This window comes from Citrus clementina, unplaced genomic scaffold (assembly GCF_000493195.1).
Source record: "Citrus clementina cultivar Clemenules unplaced genomic scaffold, Citrus_clementina_v1.0 scaffold_7, whole genome shotgun sequence".
Classification (NCBI taxonomy): Eukaryota; Viridiplantae; Streptophyta; class Magnoliopsida; order Sapindales; family Rutaceae; genus Citrus; species Citrus x clementina.
In genome coordinates, this window is record NW_006262075.1 from 3,140,442 (window position 1) to 3,165,581 (window position 25,140).

General features: G+C 38.1%; 4 protein-coding genes across 7 annotated transcripts; 1 reads left to right on the plus strand and 3 right to left on the minus strand.

Annotated features, from left to right (window-relative positions):
• The first annotated feature begins 28 nt into the window (after window positions 1-28).
• LOC18036657 lies at window positions 29-10,153 on the plus strand. 4 transcript variants are annotated; one of them, XM_006425822.2, is made up of 8 exons: window positions 29-285; window positions 473-5,749; window positions 5,852-6,105; window positions 6,183-6,327; window positions 7,161-7,359; window positions 7,446-7,781; window positions 7,878-8,578; window positions 8,946-10,153. In XM_006425822.2, the coding sequence occupies exons 2-8, from the start codon at window positions 629-631 to the stop codon at window positions 9,600-9,602; spliced, it is 7,413 nt and encodes a 2,470-aa protein (XP_006425885.1). In that variant the 5' UTR covers window positions 29-285; window positions 473-628; the 3' UTR covers window positions 9,603-10,153. The 4 variants fall into 4 exon arrangements, with proteins under 4 accessions (XP_006425885.1, XP_006425887.1, XP_024035957.1 ...); XM_006425824.2 differs by having other exon boundaries at window positions 29-5,749; XM_024180189.1 differs by having other exon boundaries at window positions 29-5,749; window positions 7,881-8,578.
• Window positions 10,154-11,930: 1,777 nt separating this feature from the next.
• On the minus strand, window positions 11,931-12,548 carry LOC18036687 (ethylene-responsive transcription factor ERF109). Its single transcript, XM_006425825.1, has one exon. The coding sequence runs from the start codon at window positions 12,546-12,548 to the stop codon at window positions 11,931-11,933; it is 618 nt and encodes a 205-aa protein (XP_006425888.1).
• Window positions 12,549-14,976: 2,428 nt separating this feature from the next.
• LOC18036707 (pentatricopeptide repeat-containing protein At5g39350) lies at window positions 14,977-18,805 on the minus strand. The gene has a single exon (XM_024180660.1). It carries the CDS (start codon window positions 18,659-18,661, stop codon window positions 15,689-15,691), a length of 2,973 nt encoding a protein of 990 aa, XP_024036428.1. The 5' UTR covers window positions 18,662-18,805; the 3' UTR covers window positions 14,977-15,688.
• Window positions 18,806-19,191: 386 nt separating this feature from the next.
• LOC18036708 (caltractin) lies at window positions 19,192-21,822 on the minus strand. The gene is made up of 7 exons (XM_006425827.2): window positions 21,739-21,822; window positions 20,887-21,007; window positions 20,765-20,801; window positions 20,655-20,682; window positions 20,348-20,500; window positions 20,171-20,273; window positions 19,192-19,501 (listed from the first exon to the last, which is right to left on the minus strand). Exons 1-7 carry the CDS (start codon window positions 21,739-21,741, stop codon window positions 19,437-19,439), a joined length of 510 nt encoding a protein of 169 aa, XP_006425890.1. The 5' UTR covers window positions 21,742-21,822; the 3' UTR covers window positions 19,192-19,436.
• Window positions 21,823-25,140: the final 3,318 nt, after the last annotated feature.

Sequence of the window (25,140 nt, forward strand, 5' to 3'; positions counted from 1 at the left end):
AGGAGAAGGAGCTGGACTCGAGTCGGCGTATGTTAATCAGAAAAAAGAGAAAAGCATTAATAATCTGGGACACAAGTGCAAATATACAAAACTAAAGGACCTCAAACAAGAAGACAACAAAATACGAACCATCCCTCATTTTCCTCCCTTGCTCCGCAGCTCATTTTCTCCCCTTCTCTCTTTCCCCTCTCCGGTAACAGTTCTCGGTGTCTCATCTTTTTAATAGCGCTAGTCGTTCATCGCGACGCACGTTAACTTGCTGATCTCCATCTTACGCTCCCGGAGGTACGCCTCTTGAACTACGCGTTGCCTTTTCACCATTTCATTCTTTTTGGTCAACCACTCCTGAAAGTTATTCCTATCGAAACCCTAATTAGATTAATAACGCACTTTAATCCAATCCTTGTAATCTCAGTAACAAAATTTTTGATTGATTATAGATTATTTATTCTGTTGTATTGTGCTTGATCAGGGTTAAAGAGAGAATCTAGGGTTTGGTGTTTAATCTGGTCTGTGTGGAAGAAAGAAGGGATATTTTTCAGGGTTAGGGTTAATTATTTTTTAATTTTGATGCTTTGGCGGGGATCCGAAGCCGCCAAACGCTTTGTACATTGGGTCTTATTGTGAGATGGCCAATCCTGGAGTCGGGAACAAGTTCGTGTCTGTTAATCTGAACAAATCATATGGGCAATCTTATCATCAACATCAAAATAATCATCATCATAACTTATCTCATTCCGGTTATTACGGGTCGAATCGGGCCCGTCCTGCTGGTGGCGGAGGAGGAGGAATGTTGGTCCTGTCACGGCCCCGAAGTTCGCAGAAAGCTGCTGTGCCTAAGCTTTCTGTTCCACCCCCCTTGAATCTGCCCTCATTGCGCAAGGAGCACGAGAGATTTGATTCATCGGGATCCAATGGTGGGCCTGCTGGCGGAGGGGTTTCAGGTGCTGGGCAGAGGCCAGGTTCCTCGGGCACTGGCTGGACTAAGCCTGGCACAGCTGTTGGTAGTGATCAGAAAATTAATGATAAGGTTGATCAGGGTCCGCATAGTGTTGATGGATTGAGTAAGGGGAATGATGGGGTTGGTGTGTATGTGCCACCTTCAGTGCGGTCTGGTACAGTTGGGCCTGCATTATCTAGTTTCGCTCCTGCAGAGAAGGCAAGTGTTTTGAGGGGTGAAGATTTTCCCTCTTTGCAGGCTGCGTTGCCAGCTGCATCTGGGTCGGAGAAGAAACAGAAGGATGGTTTTAGTCAGAAACAGAAACAAGGCATGAGCCAGGAGTTGGGTAATAATGAGCAGAAGGATGGTTGTCGATTTAATGCTGTTAATGATGGCATGAGTCCTCGTTTGCAATCTGGACAGGATGTTGTTGGTAGTAGGTTGCGAGAGAATGGTGGTATAAATCATGATACGGGTAGTGCACGGAGATCAGAGCAAGTGAGGAAGCAAGAGGAATACTTTCCTGGGCCACTGCCATTGGTTAGGTTGAAACCACGATCTGATTGGGCTGATGATGAACGGGATACAGGTCATGGCATTACAGACCGGGACAGAGATCATGGATTCTCAAAGAGTGAAGCTTACTGGGAAGGAGATTTTGATATGCCTAGGCCCAGTGTTTTGCCACACAAACGAGCTCATAATGTTTTTGAGAGGTGGGGACAGCGTGACAGTGAAACTGGAAAAGTTTCTTCCAGTGAAGTCGCCAGAGTAGACCCTTTTGGCAGAGATATTAGAGCGCCTAGTAGAGAAGGACGAGAGGGAAACATGTGGAGAGCATCTTCCTCTCTTCAAAAAGATGGATTTGGTGCCTTAGATATTGGAGACAACAGAAATGGTATTTGTGAACGGCCATCTAGTCTGAATAGAGAAGCAAACAAGGAGACTAAGTTCATGTCATCGCCATTTCGAGACACGGTGCAGGATGACTCTGGAAGGAGGGATATAGACTATGGGCCGGGTGGGAGACAGCCTTGGAACAACTCAGTGCACTCATTTAATAGTCAAAGGGCAGAAAGAAATCCATGGGAACAGTATGGCAGTGAACAATACAACAGATTTAGGGGTGATGCTTTCCAGAGAAGTTCGGCGTCAAAATCATCATTTTCCTCTGGTGGCAGAGGGTTTCCACACAATGATCCCATGCACAATTTTAGTAGGGACAAACGTCCATTATTGAAGAGAGAAGAACCTTATCAAGATGACCCTTTCATGAAGGACTTTGGAAGTTCTAGTTTTGATGGACGGGATCCCTTTTCTGCTGGTCTTGTTGGGGTGGTTAAAAAGAAAAAAGATGTGCTTAAACAGACTGATTTCCATGATCCTGTTAGGGAATCTTTTGAGGCCGAACTTGAGAGAGTCCAGAAGATGCAGGAGCAGGAGCGGCAGCGAATCATTGAAGAACAGGAAAGAGCTTTGGAGCTAGCTCGACGGGAGGAAGAGGAGAGACTGAGAGTGGCTAGGGAACAAGAAGAACAAAGGAGAAGGTTAGAAGAAGAAACCAGAGAAGCTGTGTGGAGGGCTGAACAAGAGCAATTGGAAGCCACACGCAAGGCTGAAGAACAGAGGATTGCAAGAGAAGAGGAGAGGCAGAGGATTATTATGGAGGAGGAGAGGAGGAAACATGCTGCTAAGCAAAAGCTTCTAGAATTGGAGGAAAGAATTGCCAAGAGGCAGGCTGAAGCAGCCAAGAGTGACAGTAATTCTTCTGACATTGCAGATGAGAAATCGTCTGGGTTGGCAAAAGAAAGAGATCTTCCCAAAATGGCAGATGTGGGTGATTGGGAAGATGGTGAAAGGATGGTGGAGAGAATAACAACTTCAGCTTCTTCTGATTCCTCTGGTCTTCATAGATCCTTTGACATGAGCTCTAGGAATCAATTTGCTAGAGATAATTCATCTGGGTTTTTGGATAGGGGCAAACCTTTTAATTCATGGAGACGGGATGCATTTGAGAGTGGGAACAGCTCAACCTTCATTACACAAGATGCAGAAAATGGCCACTATAGTCCCAGACGAGATTCAGCTTTTGGAGGAAGAGCTGTTCCTAGGAAAGAGTTTTACGGAGGACCTGGGATTATGTCTTCAAGGAATTATTATAAAGCCGGGATTCTAGAGCCACACATGGATGAATTTACTGTTTCAAGAGGTCAGAGATGGAATATGTCTGGAGATGGAGATCATTATGGCAGAAACATTGAGATGGAATCTGATTTTCATGAGAATATCACTGAAAGATATGGTGATGTTGGTTGGGGGCAGGGTCGTTATCGTGGCAATGTTTATCCTCCATACCCTGATCGAATATATCCAAATCCCGAGACAGATGTGATTTCTTCATTTGGGAGGTCTCGGTATTCCATGAGGCACCCTCGTGTGCTTCCTCCTCCAACTCTGACTTCAATGCAAAAACCTTCCTATAGACGTGAGAATGAGCGTCCTAGTCCTTCAACTTTCCAAGAAAATGAGGCGGAGTACAATCGATTGTTAAGAAGTGAATCTATCAGCCTGGCAGGTTTAGATAGAAGTGAACAGCACAATCTTGCTCAGCCTGAAATAATTGATGTCCAGCCCGAGAGTACTGAAAATGAGGAACAGAATTTGGAAAGAAGCACAACATCCAGATGTGATTCACAGTCCTCACTTTCTGTTTCTAGCGCGCCTGATTCGCCAGTTCATCTATCTCATGATGATTTGGATGTATCTGGAGACTCACCTGCATTATCTGCTACAGAAGAGGATAAAGATGCAGTATTGTCAGGACCAGTTAATGATACCGTCGTCTTGCCCATGGATTCTGGGAATGGGAATATGATCGCTCCAGCAAGTTCAATTTCTGCAGGTGATGATGAAGAATGGGCTGTTGAGAATGATGAACGGTTGCATGAGCAAGAAGAATATGATGAGGATGAAGACGGATATCAAGAAGAAGATGTTCCTGAAGGAGATGATGAGAACATTGAATTGACGCAGGAGTTTGAAGGTATTCATCTAGAGGAGAAAGGCTCGCCGCACATGATAGGCAACTTGGTCTTAGGCTTCAATGAGGGTGTCGAGGTTCCAATGCCAAATGATGATTTTGAAAGAAGTCCACAAAATGAAGATACCACATTAGCACCCCAGATTTCTGCTGGTACGGTAGTAGAAGATCAAGGATCTTTAGATGGGTTGTGTGGAAATCTTGCTTCTGTGGACATTCCTTCCCAATTGAGTATTGGTAGTTCTTCTGGAATCTTGCAGGAGACTGATAAGGCAATTCAGGATTTGGTTGTACAGCAAGACAACACTCAATTGTCAGCAGCATCTGAGCTAATGGATCATTTGAATGCTAACAGTTGTTCTGTTGTTTCTACTCAGCATCCAATCCCAACTTCTGTTAGTATGGCCTTACAGTCATCATCTGATCAGAGTGTCATGTCCACAGTTACCGCTGGTCTGAGTCAGGCTGAGACACCTGTTAAGTTGCAGTTTGGGCTGTTTTCTGGTCCTTCTCTAATACCATCTCCGTTTCCAGCCATACAGATTGGTTCTATACAGATGCCGCTTTTACATCCACAAGTGGGTACATCCCTTGCCCATATGCACCCATCGCAACCTCCAGTTTTCCAGTTTGGTCAGCTAAGATATACATCTCCTGTTTCCCAGGGAGTGCTCCCGTTGGCTCCTCATTCAGTGCCTTATGTTCAACCTAATGTTCCAGCCAACTTTTCGTTGAATCAGAATGCAGGAGTCTCTCAGCCCATTCAACATGTTCAACAAACTTCTACTCATAAAAGTGACACATTTTCTCTTTCGGGAGATAACCATCTAGGCCTCGTTCGTAGGCACCTGGATCAAGGGAATGCATTAAATGAGGCATCTTCACTGCCAGCAATTGGCAGTGCACAAACTACCTCTATGGTACAGCAGGATGGAGCTGAGATTTCTCTCATTGATGATAACAAAACAAGGCGTGATTCAGTTTTCGAAGCAGATGAGCAGGGTCACCATAATTTAGATATGAGGAACTTCAAATCTTTGAACCCTAAAAAATCATCAGGTCGCCTTCACACCGAAGCGTCATCTTTTCAGTCCAATTCCAGAGAGAAAAGCTTAACTGGGTCAAAGGCTCAAGGTTTAACATCTGGTAGCCGAGGTAAAAGATATGTTGTTACAGCCAGGAATAATTCTTTTCCAAAGTCATCATTTGTGGCAGCTGAACCCTCTCGTTCAGATGCTGTTGGATTTCCAAGGAGGCCTCGGCGCCAGCGAACTGAGTTTCGGGTTCGGGAAAATGCTGATAAGCGGCAATCTACTGCTATGGCTCCAGCTAACCATCTTGGGGTGGATGATAATTCAAATAGTAGTAGAAGGGTTACTGGAATTTCTACCCGCAGTGGGTATAGGAGAGTTGTGTTGAGTAAATCATCGAAACAGATCAATGACTCGGAATCCTCGAATTCAGCCACAATGAATTTACAGGAGAGAGATCCTGGGAGCAAGGTTGGAAAGGGAGTTGGAAACGAATCATTGATGAAGGGTCAGAACATTTCACACACTGATGAGGGAAACCTTAAAAGGACCATTCGCTCTGAAGATGATGTTGATGCTTCCTTACAAAGCGGTGTTGTGCGTGTATTTGAGCAGCCTGGCATAGAAGCCCCAAGTGATGAAGATGACTTCATTGAGGTGAGGTCGAAGAGGCAGATGCTGAATGATCGGCGTGAACAGAAGGAAAAAGAGATTAAGGCAAAGTCTCGGGTTACAAAGGTTCTGGTGCAGTCTTCTATTCAATTTGTTTTTATGCCTCGCAGTTTGAATCATTTGATGAAGACCTATTACTTAATTACATTATTTTATTGTTTATGACAGCTGCCAAAGAAACATCATTCTACTTCACAAAATGCTATTGTCTTAACTAGCTCAAATAAAATATCTGCTTCAACGTGTGGACAAGGTGCAAATAATGTCCGCTCTGATTTTGCTGCCAATGAGGGAAGAAATTTGACAAACATTGAAGTGTCAACAGGATTTAATGCAAACAAAGTGTCTCAACCCTTGGCTCCTATCGGCACTCCCGCTGCGAAATCTGACCCTCAGGCTGATTTAAGATCCCAGACAAACAAGTATTTGCCCTCAAAAGATTTCTTATAGAAGAAAATTTGGGCATTTAGAAGTCTTAATCTCATTTGTTTTTCTGCAGGTCCCTCAAAAACAGCTCCATTCCAGTCGTATCTGGCTGTGGAAAGAATCTTGCATCAGGCTTCATTTTTGACAGCGAGAATAAGATCATGGATAATGTTCAAACATCTATGGGCTCTTGGGGTAATTCGCGGCTTAATCAGCAGGTGTGTCGAAAAGTATCAGTTGTTATTCTTGACTTTATTTGTTGCGATGTTTATATATTTTTCTGAAACGCTGCTCTGTTCTCTTTTCTCTTTAACAATGTATTTGCCTTCTAATTTTCAGATGAACTTAGCTTTGTTTGGGTTTAATTTTTGTATTTGGCATTGGGGTTCAATGAATTAGACATATGTTGGCTTATGAATATAATCATGTGGGAGGATTGAATATATGCTCACCACTTATTTATTTATTTTTTCTTTGGAGCCTTGTCCCTAGTGATGTTGGCTTGCTTCCAGGATATCCTTCTGTTCAGTGAAGTTTGGCATTTGACATGCATGCTGGTGTTTTTATTTTTTGTTCGCTGTCTGTGCTCTATTCTTTTTTCTTTTCCTACTTTTTTTTTTTTTTTTTATTGCAATGTAATTTGTATCTGGATTCTGAGTGCTTTAAAGTGTTTGTAGGTAAAATGTAGTGCTTTTCAAGGGTGGTTTAATTTAATTGTCTTTTTGTGGTTTTCAAATTGATTTTTGTTATACAACCTGTTAAACATTATTCTCTCTCTCTCTCTCTCTCTCTCTCTCTCTCTCTCTCTCTATATATATATATATATAAACTAAAAAATTCAAAAAAAAAAAAGTTAAAGGTTGACAGGGCCAATAATCTAGCATCATATAGTGATTTGAATTTTTTTGAGATTTGATTACTATTTGGTTTTGAAAGTGAATAATAAATTTAAATGAAACAATGATGACATAGTTTCCTCTGGGCCGAGTATTGTAATTATTTGGAAAGTATGTTTTTGATGATTTGGAAACTGATTTGATTGTTCTGCAAGGTCATGACGTTTACGCAGACCCAGCTTGACGAGGCTATGAATCCTGGGAAATTTGATTCATGTGTTTCTGTTAAAGATCATACTAGCTCAGTCAGTGAACCCAACATGCCATCATCATCCATCTTGACAAAGGACAAGTCATTTTCTTCCTCTGCAAGCCCAATCAACTCTTTGCTTGCTGGAGAGAAAATTCAATTTGGTGGGCATTTTCTTTCATGTCAACTGATGCAGGTTTCTGTAATTGCAATTTGCTCACACTGAAAGATCATTTTTTACTGTATGCAGGTGCAGTTACATCTCCAACGGTTCTTCCTCCCAGCACCCGTGCTGTTTCACATGGGATTGGTCCTCCTGGTCCATGTCGATCAGACATCCAAATTTCCCACAATCTTTCAACGCCTGAGAATGACTGCGCAATTTTCTTTGATAAAGAGAAAAACACTAGTGAATCTTGTGTCAATCTGGAGGATTGCGAAGCTGAAGCTGAAGCTGCTGCATCTGCTATTGCTGTTGCAGCCATAAGCAGCGACGAGGTTGTTGGAAATGGGCTGGGCACTGGCTCTGTCTCTGCATCAGAAACCAAAAATTTTGGAGGTGCAGAAACTGATGGTATAAGAGCAGGTAAAAATCTTTTGCTTCCACGGTGCTGAGCCTTGTACTCCTTCCCATATAGATTTTAATTTTTTCTCATGCTATTTAAGACTTAATTTAATGTAGCAGGTGGAGATGCTGATCAGCAATCAGCAAGTCAATCAAGGGCTGAAGAGTCATTAAGTGTAGCCTTACCAGCAGATCTTTCTGTTGAGACCCCTCCAATTTCCTTATGGCCACCTTTACCAAGCCCACCTTCATCGAACCAGATGATCTCGCATTTCCCGGGAGGCCTACCATCCCATTTTCCCCTATATGAGATGAATCCTGTGTTGGGGGGTCCTATCTTCACTTTTGGACCGCATGAAGAATCTGTTCCTGCTCAATCACAGACCCAGAAGACTGCTAGTACACCAGGTTCAAGCTCACTCGGGACATGGCAACAGTGCCATTCTGGTGTGGATTCATTCTATGGCCCCCCAGCAGGATATACTGGGCCTTTTATCAGCCCAACGGGGGGCATCCCTGGGGTTCAAGGCCCACCACATATGGTTGTCTATAATCATTTTGCACCAGTTGGCCAGTTCGGACAAGTTGGCTTGAGTTTCATGGGTACATATATTCCATCTGCAAAGCAACCTGATTGGAAGCGCAATCCTGCTTCTTCTGCTATGGGTGGTGGTGAAGGAGACGTGAACAATTTGAATATGGTTGCTGCCCAGCGTAATCCTACCAACTTGCCTGCTCCAATCCAGCATCTTGCCCCAGGCTCACCACTCCTGCCCTTGGCTTCCCCTCTGGCGATGTTTGATGTTTCTCCATTCCAGGTGGACATTTTCCATGTTTTAAAACTGAAAATTACTTGACTTTTAACATGATTGTTACTCTCCTTTCCCTCTTATTACCTTTTATGTTTTTGTTCCAGACTAGTTATGTTCTGGAAAATATTGGTTTTATACAAATGATTGTAGAAGTCTTTCAATCCCGAATTGTTCTGCAGTTTTTCAATGTGTTACTCTTCTTCTTCTTTATATATATATATATATATATATATATATATATATATTTTTTTTTTTTTCATTTGTTGGTGAGAGTACAGTTGCTGTTTATAACTAATAGTTTGTTGCCACACACCCCCCCCCCCCCCAAAAAAAAAAACCACATCTGACTTTCATTTGCAACTCTTTTATCCAGCCCCCATCTGATATGTCAGTTCAAGCTCGCTGGTCGCATGTTCCTGCACCGCCACTTCAGTCTGTTCCTATGTCAATGCCATTGCAGCGACCGACAGATGGAGTACTTCCTTCTCAGTTTAACCATGGGACTTCTGCGGATCAATCATCAGCTTCCAACAGGTTTCCTGAGTCCCGAAATTCAACACCCTCTGACAGTAGCCAGAATTTCCATGCAGCGACAGATGCGACTGTCACTCAGTTGCCAGAGGAATTAGGGTTGGTTCATGCATCAAGCTCCACTTGCGCTGGGGCTTCAACACAAAGTAGTGTTGTTAAGAGCTTGTCAGTAAGCACTGCAGCAGATGCTGGCAAGACTGATACTGTTCAAAATGGCAGTAGTGTTGGCCAAAACACTAGTTCGACTTTTAAACCGCAGCCTTCGCAGCAGAAGAATACATCTTCCCAGCAGTACAATAATTTGTCAGGTTATAATTATCAGAGAGGAAGTGGGGTGTCGCAGAAGAATAGTTCTGGGGGTGAATGGTCCCATCGAAGGATGGGGTTCCATGGGCGAAATCAGTCTTTTGGTGCGGAGAAAGGCTTCTCTCCTTCAAAAATGAAGCAGATATATGTGGCAAAACAGACCCCCAGTGGGACATCAACAGCACCGCAGTGAGGATTTGATGGAAGATGAGATTTTTGGATTGAGAGGAGAAAGCCACTGGGAGCTGAGGCAGCTTCTGAGGATTGAGTTTTGTGTTGACGTTTTGCATAATTCATTGCACAAGTAGGGAATATCTAGTGTGGAGTTTTGGATTTTTATCAGTGCCTGTCAAAGGGCTATGCTGGTTTTTGTAATGCAAGGTTGCAGAACTGGTTGATGATAGCAGTTTTGGGTCTTTCCACAGAGTAATTTTAGTGATGGTGTACTTGGATAATAGTGTGTTATCAGGACGGTAGGCACTAGACACACCGCTGTTCGCAGATGCGGTGTACTTGTCTGTTTTGGTCTATCACTTCCTTTATCTCGTTCTTTGTAGGCCGCAAAGCATAAATGTTGATCTCTTTTGGGATTCATGTATTAGAATTACTAAAGATAAAGCAAAAAGCGGATGTATATTATATGTTTCTTTTTCTTTCCGTGTTAGCAATGATAAATGTTTTGGCTTGGTTGATGTTGGTCACCTGCTTTCTAAGATTTGAGTAATAGAGATGATGTTTAACTGATGCACGTGTTATGGTTAGATGTGGATGTGGTATATTTATATGTATACAAGTCTAACAGGAATATGGGTCGTGGCATTGATGAGTAGAATAGTAGTAGAGTAATTATGATGACATTAATTTGCCTAGTCAGAAGAAATGTCTGGTGCTGGTCCTGGGGAAGAAAAAACTGAAGAGTTCCAATAGATTTTCAATAAGAGGAGTGGGAGGCAGTGGCGCCGGCACATCAATCAAGCTTAAACTAAGGCTTAATTGTCCAGACTCCAGGGTTATTAGTCAACTTGGGGAGCAACAACTCTATTCCGCATGTTTCTGTGTGTGGTGCGGCGCCGGAAAACCGTCTCAGTCTCGGACTATTTCTTTTTAAATCAAATGGAAAACTAAGGCTTAATTGTCCAGGCTCCAGAATGTGACAGGCCAGGCCGTCGGCGCCAAGAGTTGAGTTACGTTACAAGTGTAATTAATTAAGGGAAATTATCAGCCATATACTCTTAAATGACACCAGTATTAAACGTGATACAATATTTTTTAAGTATATCACTCGTATACTCTAAGTTGACAAAACACTTTTATCGTCCACCAATTCGTTAACTGCCGTTTGCAAGCGTTGATATCATAAGGGTAATCTAGTCTTTTTTTAAAAAAGACATGTCATCCCATTTACCTAGTAAAATATGACATATCATATAATATATATTGATAAAAATGACATGTCATCTCTTTTATCGGATAATTGTTAATAATTGTTAAAAAAAAGCTACTTTATAACCGAATTTACTCATCCAAAATTTAACCTAAATTTTTTAAGATCTACTCCAAGCTCAAACTGAAATTTTTTATGGTATAATATGTATAATTGTAAATAATATATTGTTAATAAATTTTTATGGTATAATATGGATATTTTTTATAGATAATTGTTAATAATATGTACCATTAATAATTCATATTTTTTTAATAAATGTATTGTTAATAAAAAAATTATGTATTGAAAATTTATGTTAATTTTTTGGATAAATTTATTTTTTACCTCATTTTGAGTTTCAATGGCGAAATAGTTAATTTGCCACAATTGTGCTAACTTTCTAAACGGAAGTTAACGGATTGGTGGACGGCATAAGTGTTTTGTCTACTCCAAATGTGTCTGTTTGTGGTGCGGCGCCGGAAAACGGTCTCAGTCTCGGACTATTTCCTTTACAATCAAATGTTGGTCGGCGTCCATGTCTGTTTGGATAAGCTGGAGAAAATTCCATCTGGTACAGCTGACCTCGCTTATTAGTATTTGCGTCTTGTCCTTTATTATTTAACTAACTTGTTTCCACTAGTACATTTGACCTTGACCTTGACCTTTCAGCCAACTGGGTTTGAGCTTGATCATTAATATGTCGGCAACTGTTTCTTCTACTGCATCGACAAGTTTTATTCTCTATAGAATTTCTCTTTCCCGGCAAAAACATTTTAATTCAAATTCTCAAGTAAAAGCAGTAACATTACTAATATTCGAATCCGACCAACTATGTACAAATATATAAAATGAAAATGAATCGACTTATTAATTACTTCATTTGACTGGTAATTCTTTTTAAGAGTAATACAAGATAATTCGAGCCCCCGTTCATGGATGGAGGAGAGAATCGTACGTGCGTGATGATAAAATCTCTCTTCTGATCAGCTACGTCGAAGTAGTCATGACTCATGATCGTTATATAAAATTATTCTCCCGCTGCTTGCTGCTACTCTACCTATCCCATTAATTCCACGGTGGTCTTAATTTGCAACATTAATTTGGCGGCTTAAACTTACTCCTTTGTTCGGGTTCTGAATAATTCTTTGCAATGTAATCTGATAATGGGAAATTAAGCTTTGCTTTAAGTCCCCTGAACTCAATGGCTGCCCTATCGTAAGCCCTAGCAGCTGCCTCATCCGTATCAAACGTGCCAAGCCACACACGTACAGCCCGCCGAGGGTCCCGAATCTCAGCTGCCCATCTGCCGCATTGCCTCTGTCTAATTCCCCTGTACTTGTTCTTCTTCTTCTTCTTCTTCTTCTTCTTCTCGTTTTTCATGATCACTTCATTTTCATTACTCGTGCCTGGGGTTGGGGTTGTACAATATTCTTCGCTGGGCGGGAAAAGGTTGCAGCCGAGGCAGCCGTTGATTTCGCATACCTGACACGTTACAGCATCTGGGAGGGTCAGCATCGCCATTGTGCAGGACACTTGCTCATTCTCTTCCATCCCTTTACCATTTGAAGAAAAGGACAATGTAGCAGCTTGATGTTCATCAATGGCAATAATGTGGCCTGTGATTACGTGCTTCAAAGTCGACACCATGACATTGTGTTCTTCTTCACGGTTCACAAGTGCTTTCAGCTGGGAGCTTCTAGAGGAATTTTCCATATCTTAAAAGCTTGAGATCGGGTAGAAATAGAAAGTATACAATCGACTTGGCTTTTTTGGGGCCGGGGATGTGGGGGAGAGCGGGAGAGATTTATAGAGGAGCCCGGAGCCAGAGTCCATGTGGCTGCCGGCTGTTACGCATTTTAGACACGGATCACAACACCAAGCGTTGTACGAGGAAATATCAGTAATGGAAAAGTGGGCCACAAAACCGGCAGCCCATTTTAGATTTTTAGTCAAATATATATATATATATATTTTTTTTTAAAAAAAAAAAAAAACATGGGAGCTTTTAACAGCCTTCAAAATTCTAACATATTTAAAATATCGAACAAGTTCTGATTGCAACTGATAGTTTACTGCAAAGTGTTGCATGACCAATAGAACAAGTACATAATATTTTGAATTAACAATCTCTCTCCGATAATGATTGTTCTTGTGAGAGTGAATGAAATATCAAAGATCCGTGTTCGCAAATCCGCAAAATTAAAAAATAAATAAATAAAAAATCTTAACCGATTTTAACCTTTTTTTTTTTTTGGTTAAAAATTTGTGTGGTGCTGAGACCACTGGGGATCGGTATTCCACTTCCATTTTTGCGCGACACATGGAGGTTGAATTTTACTTTTATTTAAAAAATAGAAAGAAAAAAAAAAGCTTTATCACACATTTGATCTATTCCGTATAGACAGCATTTTAGAAAAATCCTAATACTTAAAATTAAAATGTTTGACGATGAAGTTAAGAGTTGATAATTCAATCAGAAGTCCAATTGATATGTTGTATTTACAATTTTTATGTTGATGTAGAGGTTCAATCTTTATTAATCTAAAAGTATAAATAACATGTAAATAATACAATTTTTACTAACCGACATGCTGCACAATCTTTAATATGCATTTGGCACAGGTATGGCAATATACAAGCATACAACTATGAGAATTATGTATGGAATATAAAATTTAGTATTTTTCAGAATGAGAGACTGATTTCCAATACCCTTCAAAATTAGTCTCATATTATCCATTCCCAAAATAGAGTAGGTCCACCATTTTGACTCAGATTTTCATTCTTATTTTGTAAAATAAAAGCGGTCAATAATTTTGATTTTCCAATTCAGAAAGCAAACGCACCATTAGAATATCACATTATTTGGTCATTACGGTGGTCCAACCCATAAAATTATTGGTTGGATAAAATATTTATAGGCTTACATAATTATTTTCATCGAATAATGTTACACTTAAAAGTTTCATTTTAACTAATGTGATATTATTATAAATTGTCGTGTGTAAATAATTATTTACTTATTTATTATATCACACAAGATAATCTTTATGAGGATAACATCTATGTCAAGAAGGAATGCAAAATTTGTATCCCTACTTGTAGATATAATATTTATTACCTCTTTTCAAATATAAGCCACGAGTTGTTTTATTTCCTTAGCAAAATTGGCACGTGAAATTTTGTAAACCCATTGCAGATGGAAAAAAGAAAAAACGGAAAGAAGACGTGAAGTCCAGGGCCAGACCAGAACAAGTCAGGGCGCAGGGAACATTGAAGTTAAAGGATACGAGGGCACCAAATCCAATGTGCGCGGACGCGCCGCACCATAACACTTGGTCATTTAGAGGATGTGAACATGGGATTTGGGATGAGCGCAATCCCAAGTCGCCAAAATTCTTAGCGAGAAAATAAATGGGCCATCGAGTTGTCAAGCCAGTGATAGGTGGTCCACCACAGAACAGACAAACAAATGCAGCCTTTTAAGCAATACCTGTGCTCGTTACTTCCTTTCACCAGCTTGCATTTTCTCGTACGGGGTACCAATTGAAATCGAGTTTTGCTTTTCTCGACTCTTGACCGCTTCCTCTGCTCCGCCCAAATATTCTTGTTCCTTGTATTTGTCACGTTGGTTTTCTACATTCATCCATAAGTTGAGCCCCAATCCATTTCTGAACTTGGTTTTTGCAGCCGTTGTATTGTATCCTGGTTTTTTCCCCTCATTTCGGTGCTTATGATAAATCCCAAACTTGTTCTAGGAGCATAAGTTTGATTAATATTACTTGCACCAAGAGGAAGAGGGCAAGTATTTGAAGAATGTCTTGTTACACAAAAACGGTCTTCCATTAACGTGTAAGCAATTATAATACTGATGGGGAATAAATCTCAAAATATCATTTTTTTAAAAAAAACAAACAACACTTTCAAATTATAATCACATGTTAAAAATAAATGTCATTCAAACATCTGCATCTAGACTAATTCAGATTTCTTTTAAATTTAGACTTATTTAAATTTCAAATAAAAACACTGTAATAGAAGAGTTGTGAAACCATTACATGGGAAATTTTTTTAAAAATATATTGATTATAATTAAGCAAATTGTTATAAAAGGTTTAATTGAAGATATTTTGCATCCAACTTTTGTTTAAGGAAGGCGATTATGCTAAAGCTGTACAATTATGTAAATATTCCAGTATAAAACTATAATCAGATACTTCTCTTCAATCCATTTTTTAAATTTTAATGACGTTGCTAAGAATTTTCCAGTCTCTTTTTGAAAAATATTGCAGCTCATCAACTCGAGGCAGGCGACACTTGCATTTTTCACGGTAAATCATTCGGTCGGCCTATCTTGACGACTCATCTAATATTCTATCAGCAGTTTGTTATTTCTTTGTTTCAGTCACTCTCCCGCATTGTCATGGAACTTTTGCCTCACATTTTCTGAGCCTTAATATATCATCCCGTCCAGTATTGATATTCTTTCAGCCCCCATTTCATCAAAATCAAGTCAATCCGGCCAGCCAAAATTATACAATGCTTCCACATATTTCCCAGTATACTTGTTTGTCCAAAGTTTAACCTGAGTAGGTTTCTTCAGTCGAAACGGCAGTTCCACTGAATCAGCAGACCTTAATTAGATTAGTCAACTATTCAAACCTTCATATCACGGCATCCTTTTTTCCATAAACAATGTTGGCAATAGGACACTATGTTTGAACTGCTCGATATTGCCTGCTTTACTGGCAGGAATATCACTAAGGAAATTTTATGCTCGATTTACTTGATGAACTTCATGACAAAAGCCCATTGATATCCATCTCCCACTAGACTAAAACCAGGTATCTTTTTCAATCTCCCACTAGACTAAAACCGGGTACCTTTTTCAATCTGCTTCTTTTCATGCAAGACCTTACTCTATAGGCATCTTCCCACCTTCCCGCTGATGCGTAGATATTGTGAAGCATCACATATGATCCTGGATTTTCAGGGTCCATTTCAAAGAGCATCCCGCTAATTATCTCACCAAGTTCAACATTGCCATGGATTCTACAAGCACCTAGTAAAGATTCAAGAATGCTGACTGAGGGTTTGCATGGAAGTTTCTTGACAAATATGAAAGCCTCATTCAAGTGACCAGTTCTCCCAAGAAGGTCCACCATGCATGCATAGTGCTCCATTTTTTGTGATATCCCGTGTTCTACCATAGATTTGAACACCATCTTGCTTTGCTCAACTAAACCTGCATGACTGCAAGCTGATAGGACACCTAAATAGGTTATTTCATTAGGTCGCACCCCTGATAGTTGCATCTGCTTGAAAAGCTCAAGTGCAGCCTCACCATCTCCGTACAGTCCATACCCATTAATCATCACACTCCAAGAGAAAGCATCCTTATAAATCAAACTTCCAAATAGCTTTCGTGCCATGGAAATGTTTCCACATCTCACATATGAATCCATCAGGGCATTGCTGACAGCCACATGCTTATCCAAACCCTTGCGTATCACAAAAGCCATCAATGAATGGGTCAGATTCAGGCTATTTATTAGAACACCGGCTGAAATTATGCTTAGAACTGTTACATTATCAGGTTCCAACCCTGCGCCAAGCAGTTCAGTGAAGAAGGCAACTGCTTGTTTGGCCTTGTTTGTTTGGACATAAACAGATATAATTGCATTCCACAAAGAAATTTCCCTCTTATCCCCCATTTGAAAAAGTAAGAGACATAACCTTGTATTTTCAAATCTAGCATACATGAATATGAGACACGTTAGGAAAGCAGCTTCTTGAATGATTCCTGCTCTAAGTGCAAAAGCATGGACAGCTTTACCCTGCACCTGGGTGCGGCATACAGGCAACAAATTTAGAAAGGTTATGTGGTTTGGCCTCTGACCCTCATTAATCATTTGTGCAAACAAAACTAAAACATCATTGTGTGAGTTTTGAAACCGATACCCAGTTATTAAAGCATTCCAAGATACCAGACTTCTCTCATGCATGAGTTCAAAGAGTAACCTCCCGTCATTAGTACTTCCACAATTACAATACATCGTAATAAGTGCGTTCAGAAAAGTAACATCTGCCACACACCCAGTTTTGATAGCATAGCCATGAATAACCATTCCTTGCTTTATATTGCCGTTCTTATTCAAATTAGGGAGAAAGCTTATCAGGGTGACCATGTCAAGCTCTACTCCCTCTTTCTGCATCCTCTGAAGAAGGATAACTGCTTCGTCCACTGCTCCATTTTGTACACACCTAGATATTAAAGTATTCCATGATACAGAACTTCTAGTAGACATTCTGTGAAATAGTGTAAAAGCATAGGAGAATTGACCACCATCAGAATAGAACATGAGGAGTGCATTTAAAACATCAAGGTTTGAGACTATACCCTTCCTTAGACTAAATGCATGAGCAGATTTACCAAGTAAAACATCATCTAGTTTGGAGCAACCTGAAAGGACGCTAATAATAGAAACTGCATCTGGGTTGAGCCCTGCAAACTGCATTTGACGAAATACAGCTAAACTTGCATCCCAAAACCTATTACGCACATATGCAGACATCATTGCATTCCAAGATAGAAGATTTCTATTGGGGATCTGATCAAATAAGAACTTTGCAGAATCAATATTTCCAAGCTTGGCGTACATTGATAAGAGGGCTGTCAATACAGAGGGCTGATTTCCTAACCCATTCTTTATGACGCAAGCAGTAAGGGATTCACCACAATGAAAGCTACAATAGTTCTCGCATGAGGGAATAATGGACACAAAAGTGACCAAATCAGGCTGCATTTCAGCTCGAATCATTTGCCTGAATATCTCAAAAGCTTCAAAGAACTTCTTGCTTTGTGTATAAGCAGATATCATAGCATTCCAAACACTGGCATTTTTTTCCAGCAGAGAATCAAACAATTTTCTAGCAGTAGGTAAATCCAAATCACCAGCATACATAGAAATCAAAGCAGGCACCAAAAAATCATCAAATAAATACCCAGATTTGATAGAAAATCCATGAAGAGATTTCCCAAAACAGAAATGCCCCAAACGTGTGCACACAGGAATTACACTTGAGAAAGTGCTGACATTAGGCTTAAAACCGACGGTTAAAATCCGTCTAAAAGTCTCCAATGCTTCCTGATCAAGCCCATTGAAAGAGTAACCAGCCATCAAAGTATTACATGAAACCAAGTCTGCTAGGGGTATTTGATCGAACAGTAGACGTGCAGTCAGCATCTCGCCTTTCTTTGCATAAAAATCAACTAGGGCAGTCTGAATAACAAGATTCTGATGGTACCCAGTTCTGAAAATAACACAATGAATCTCTCGCCCGATTCTCAAATCACTTAAAGAAGAACACGCCTTGATCAAAAAAGGAAAGGTGAAATCATCAGAAGGACAACCAGAAAGTCGACATTTGATATAGACATGCAGCAAATCTGCATGTAGCCCACAATTAGAAAGACCCCTGATCATCAAATTTTGCAGGAACACACATGGTTTTTTTATTATTGGGAATGAAGATAGAGCTATATCTGGAGCACCTAAACGGAAACAAGACTTGAAAAATTCTCCGAGCAGAAGGAGATTGTCTCCCTCTTGCATAAGACCATGCACGATAAGAAGTGATTTCAAAGGCTTCAAGTGTTCGAAGCGCAAGCGCTGGCAGTGGCAGTGCCTTAAGATTTTTGTTATGGATTTTGAGTTTGAGATACGAGTTGTATAGATCAAGAAACGCACGAACTTCTGAATGTAAGGAGGAGAGACAGCACGCCATCTTTGAAGAGATGACACACTGAAACCGATACCGTTCATCGCTTTCGCTTGTTCTCACACTATCACTGTCTTTGTCAGTCAGTTTTATGTATGCTTCCGGCCATCGCTCGCTTCGTTCGGCTATGCCTACCATTATCAATCTAACATGTTGCCAAATAATCTGGATTGAATTTGACAGACAGTTTACCCTTCTTTTTTCAGCGAGGCTTTATTTATTTTCTGCTCACACTCGTTTTATTTCGTTTTATGGGTCGTCACACAAAACTTTGATCTACAGTAATTACAAGACGGTAACAATAACAAATAAAATGTAAACCCGATACTGAGACGAGCTCATACATTCTGGCAACAAGTATAAAGCAAATGGGTTTTGATTATCAAGATCCGACAAACGTTTTTGGCAAATCAAGTTCTCTCACAAATATTTTACTGCTCGACGATTTGATCTCCATCCAATCTTATTTGGCTGCTCTGCAACTGGTTTCGGCATTGCCATTTTTACCGTCAATTTTGGTTTGAAATCATGCCAACTATTTCATGAATTCAGTGACGTACAAGACTGGCAATCATGCACGAACATATGCATATTTGATTTAACAGGATCTCGAAGCATTCCCATATATATACCTTAGACCTACACAGATCAATTAAATAACAAAAGACAGCTACATATTAAATAAATTTGCAAGCATAAAATTTAGCCAAAACAATGAACCATCACTTATCAATCCATGATTATTTTCCTTTCAACTTGGCACAAAGTATATACTACAGCTACCATGCATCAACAACCCTTCTTCATCCTTATGGATCTCTAGTACCCGAATGTGGTCCTCTTCATCATACGGATAAACTCATCAGCGTTTACTTCTCCATCATCTACATATTTCATAAAATTTCAGGCAATTGATAAGCATGATACGATCATAAGAAAACAAGACAAAATAATTATATACTTCATAATTCAAGCTATTAACAATAGAAGAAGGGTGGGTGGGGGAGCAGGTAGTGGCATAATCACAATCTCCTCTACACACAGTTTGTCCTGTTATGTAGCATGTTACTTAAATTTTACGTTAGTGGCTGAATTATGCTGTGCCAGCACTGATCAGAAATCCATGACGATATGAATAAAGGTGGCAGGCCTCAGTAAGAGATCATATTAAACTATTAAATGTCCATGCCTGCTTCAAGTCAAAGGAGGCTTGCTCTATTTTTCATACTTTAGCCTTTCCAACAAGATTCAACAAGGGAGTATCACATTCCATATTATTACAATCATCAGATTTAACATGACAACTTTTGAAAGCTAAAATCAGGTCATTGAACAATTGTCAAAATCATAGTTCTCAAAAGAGGAATTTGAGATCGTCAGTTTGCACAGGGTATTATGATAGAGAGGGCATTTGACAGATTAAAGAAAATTTGAACTGCATATTTGGTTTGATATCAGAAGCAAAATAAATCCCAGGGCAGCAAGTCATATAGAATAAAGTTGTACCCAGAAAGTTATAACAGTATCAGATCCCAAATAAGAGGTTAACTTACGATCTCTGTCTGCTTCCTCTACCATCTCATGAATCTCTCGGTCAGTGAAGTTTACACCCAGCTCCCTCGCAATACGCTTAATATCTCCAGCTGATATCTTTCCCTACATACAAAGGAAATAAGAATCAAGCACCAAATTGCAAAGTACATCCCCAAGGTCCAAATAAAGAAACTCACATTGTTATCTTGGTCAATGATATGGAATGCTTTCATGAGCTCTTCCTTAGAATCCCTTTCTCCAATCTTAGCCGTCATCATATGTTCAAATTCATCTAAATCAATGGCACCACTTCCATCCTTGTCGACATCTGCAATCATTTGATTGATTTGCTGCAATGACACAGAAGATCAGGCAGTTAGGCTGCAGAAGGAATTATTCTACAATTGTACATACAAGAACAATTCCATGCTGGGAAAATCAGAAAAAAGAATAACTTGACAAATGGTGAGTTGGACCATTAAATATATTATGGCAAGAAGTTACCTCTTCGGTCATCTCAAAACCAAGGGCCCTGCCATGAGAAAATTTTAGTTTCAATATTTCATCACTGGTTAGCTTAAGTATTCTTTTCATGTATAATTTGATATCCATACCTCATAGCGACATTCAGCTCTTTGGCATCAATAGTGCCTAAAAAGAACAGCAGAAATAACAACTTAATAAAATAGATAAACGTATCCAAGAAAAACATCAAAAAAATAGATGATTTCAGTACCTGAGCCATCGGTGTCAAAAAGTTCAAATGCTTCCTTAATCTCTTGCTTCTTCTGTTGTGATAGCCCATGATGACGTCCTCTGATTTTATCTTTCCTAGAAACCCCTTTATAAAGACTAGCCTGCCATGGTCATTACAAATTCATTTAAATGCATCATCATACAATTTGGAAGTTACACAGAAAAAAAACTTTATCAGCTTTTAACAGAAACAAAAATAAGTGATAAGAACAACACATTAATTATGTAATGATCCAAGTTTCAAAGAGTTCTCAAAAACTAACTCCGTATATTCTATGGTCCTCCGCAAATAGCATGATGCACTCATATGATAGAACATAATGCTTTCCTAACACGCTATAATAGCTATAGATCTCAGCAGGGGATGCCAGACATCAGCTGCGCTCACAGTGAAACAATTCTCAGGCAATTAAAGCATTATTCAAAAGGGTCAGGACACGATACAAAACCAAGTTTTACTGCCTTTGATGACCAACTAGTTAGATGTAACTTTCATCAGCTATCAGGGAGAGAAATATTCTGTCAAATTTTTATTTATTTAAAAGAAAAAAAATGCATACCCTTTTGAACAAGCAAACGGACTCTAAGCTCTCCTGGGTCATGATTCAAAAGCAAAAAGACACCCCTTAAAATATTTCGAATTAAGGTTTCAACCTTGTTGAAGATCATAATTTATAGAATTGTGCTAAATGTTGTTTAAAAATTAAAAAAAAAATTACCAAGATTGCGAAAAAAAAAATCAAAAATCATTCCACCAAATTGTCATCTAATACATAATTACAAGGAAATAGTACACGACGTAAAGAACAAATAACAAGGGATAAAAACGCACCATTGCCTTTGCCCTGGTCGATTAGATCGCAAAGCGTTTCAAAAAAAGACCGCAAAGTAAAGGAAAGGAAAAGAAAGACACTGTATTTTATTTTGCTTCTCTTCGCTTCCCTTATCATTATTATTAGCCGAACGTAAAAGAGATTAACAGGCCCGAGAGTCTCTTTCCAATGCCTTTCAAGAATAGGGTCTAATCAAATAATATGTGGGTGTAAATAGCAAATCTCTAAAAGGCCTCGATACCAGCTTTGCTCCGGTCCATATAAAAAAAAAAGTTGTAATATTTGACTCCTCATTATATTTCACCATCTTCCACTAATCACTTTTATGTTAATATCTATTTTATTTTTATATAAAATAACTTAAAAGGGAAAATAACTTTTAAGTGCATTCACATAATAATTTTTAGTAATATCTAATTTACTTAATCTAATCTCTTAAGGCTCCGTTTGGTACAGCTTATTAAATAGAGCTTATAACAGTAGAGCTTATAGCAGTAAAGCTTATACCAATAGAGCTTTTGGACAAAAAGTCATTGGGTGTTTGATTGTCAATAAAAAAAGCACTTTTGAACCATTAAACTGTATGATATTTTTTATATTATATATTTTAGAAAAGCTCTATAGCCTCTACTCCCAAAAGCTCAAATTTTGGGCTTTTACTAGTAGAGGTAAATTAGCTTATTTAAGCTAAAAAACTCTATTAAAAAAATAACCAAACACCATAAAAAATTTTAAAAAGTGCTTATACGATTAAATAAACACTTATGACTCTTAAATAAGCCATACCAAACAAGCACTAAGTCTGATTTCTTTTAACTTCTTAAATTATTATCTCTTCTTAAATACTCTGTACTCTACTTTTGTAATCATAAAAGAAATTAATTTACAATACTCAATAGAAGATAATGAAAAAGTATCAAATCTTTTTTTGTAGTTATCGTAATGGTGGATAAAACCTTTAAAAAGAAAGAGAGGCATTATAGTGATTATGAAAGTTTTTTTTCCCTTTTCTAAAATAGGTTTTATAAATTTTATATAGTGGGTGCTTCTAAAAAATATAAAAATTATAATAAGGATAAATTTAAGATTCGGTGGGTTATGTTGAGAGATAAAGATTAGTTTAAAATTTTTAATAGGGTTAACTGAAAAATAGTGGCTGGTGAGATTTAACGAGAAGTCAAATATCAACACTCTTTCAAAAAAGGACAAAAAAAAAAAAAAAGAATTGGAACTATTATCATATCTTCAAAGGATTAGTGATATTTAACCTTCCAATCTATCTCAACAGCCCCCACGACTTAATTATCTCTATTTATTCTAAAACCGTCCTTATTCATTTTTTTTTTCCATAAACTCAACAGCTCCCAACTTCTAGTCACTGAAGCTTCAATTGCCAAAATGCTATTGATTTTCCCGTCATTTTATTTTTCAACATCCCCTTGAAACTAAATAAACATACATGTAACCAGTACATTGTAATTGAATAAAAACAAAGATGGACATGCATCCAAACAATGTGTAAATGATGATGGATTTCGTTTGAAAATCTTCAATAAATGTCTCGCCAATTCAAGTTCCTTATATGATTAAAATAGAAAATAAAAATTGGTGTTTAAAATTTAAATCAATTGAAGTGAACGCCATTTGCATTTTCGGGAAAAAAAAAATACCTTGAAAATATTGATAACCATGGAGGAAGCTTGCTAAGTTTTCGTATTGTTGGTGTTGGTGTTATCATTCGCAAGAGAGAAAATGAAGGAAAGTATGCTACTCTTCAATCTTTAGTGAAAATGAAGATGAAAGAAAGTGAGGGAGAATGAGAAAGAGGAAGGAGAAGAGAAAGGGTACATTTTAAAAATTCAAGTTGTTTTAATGGGTATTTTAGATATTTTAAATTAAAACAATAAATTGGGAGTTATTAAAATTAATTAAGGGATCAGATATCACTATTCCCTTCAAAATTCTCTTAAAACACTTTTTATATATTTATAACTTTAACCTTAAATAAAATTGCATTCAAGGTCATAATAGTATATCTAATCAAACTCACACGCTAAATAACTTCTTTTTTTTTTTTTTTTCTAAAAGCTCTTTTCACAAAGATGTGAAACCTCAGTAACCTTGTATTTGCTATTCGTATCAACCAAAATTTAGTAAATAAGAAGAGTAAATCTATATAAATAAAAATATATAGAAATAATTTTTTGCAAGTGCTTTTTTTTTTTAACAAATTTTTTTTTAATTTAAAGAAAAAAATTCCATGAATATGGGGTGTGAACAACTAAAAAAAAATTGAAAGATTGGGGTTGAATGTGGAATGATCTTAATTTGAGGTTAACCACCATGAAAAGAGGTGTTATTAAAAAATATGTATTATTTTTTAATAATTGAATGGGATAAATAAAGAAAAGGGATTTCACAATGTGTTTGGTCCACTTTAATTTCATTGTATTGAATTGGGTTAGATTGTAATGTATGGTATTAGGGTATGAAAATTTTAATGCAATTCCATGTTTATAGCAATATGGACCGCATTAGATATATTAATATTTTATATTATAAATTTTATTCTAAATTAATATTTATTTTGATTACATTAATTAAAAATTAAAGCACTTTGGTTGCAAGTTACCACATCATTTTGTCTTTTTTTGGGTGTTAAATTTCGTTGCTTTCCTTTTCATTTTCAATTTATTAGTAAGTATTGCTGTAATTTCATTGTCCTCTTTCATTCTTCCCTTCTACTCCACAATTGTCCCAATTTTCTCTATTTTCAAATCGTTAATCAACAAATTGAAATCAACAAGAGCTAACTTGATATCATTCATTGCTAAAAATAAAAGTTAGAACCACCAAAAACAAAAGAATAAAATAAAAATGCTCTGATGCATGATCATCATTGAACAGCAAATTTATGTTTTCACTCGATTTTTTTAGTACATGTGGCTAAATAGATTTATGCATCTATTTGTGTAATTTCCTCAGTTAGGTTTAAGATAATATATAAAAGAGAATTAATGAGCCTTTTAGGGGGTTGTCGATAGTTCAACTCCTTTTATAATGTTTAAAAGAATATCCTAATTGAAAAATGTTAATTGCGAGACCACAAATTGAGGTTAACGACTCCAATGTTTATTTTATATGCATAAACCGTTATCCATTTTGGGTAAACAAAATGATTAATAATATTTTAAGTATGAAAACCGACCAAACACACGAACCCAACAAATTGATGGGGATCTTTTATTACCTTGACAGGAATAAATACTGTCCTAAGTCTATGGTCTGTGGTATATTAAATTAAATATCTCATTTGTAAAATTTATTCATATAGTGGGGGCTGGCTTGCATATTGGAATCGAAACTTCCAGATCTATTTTCTGTTCCAATTATTTAACATA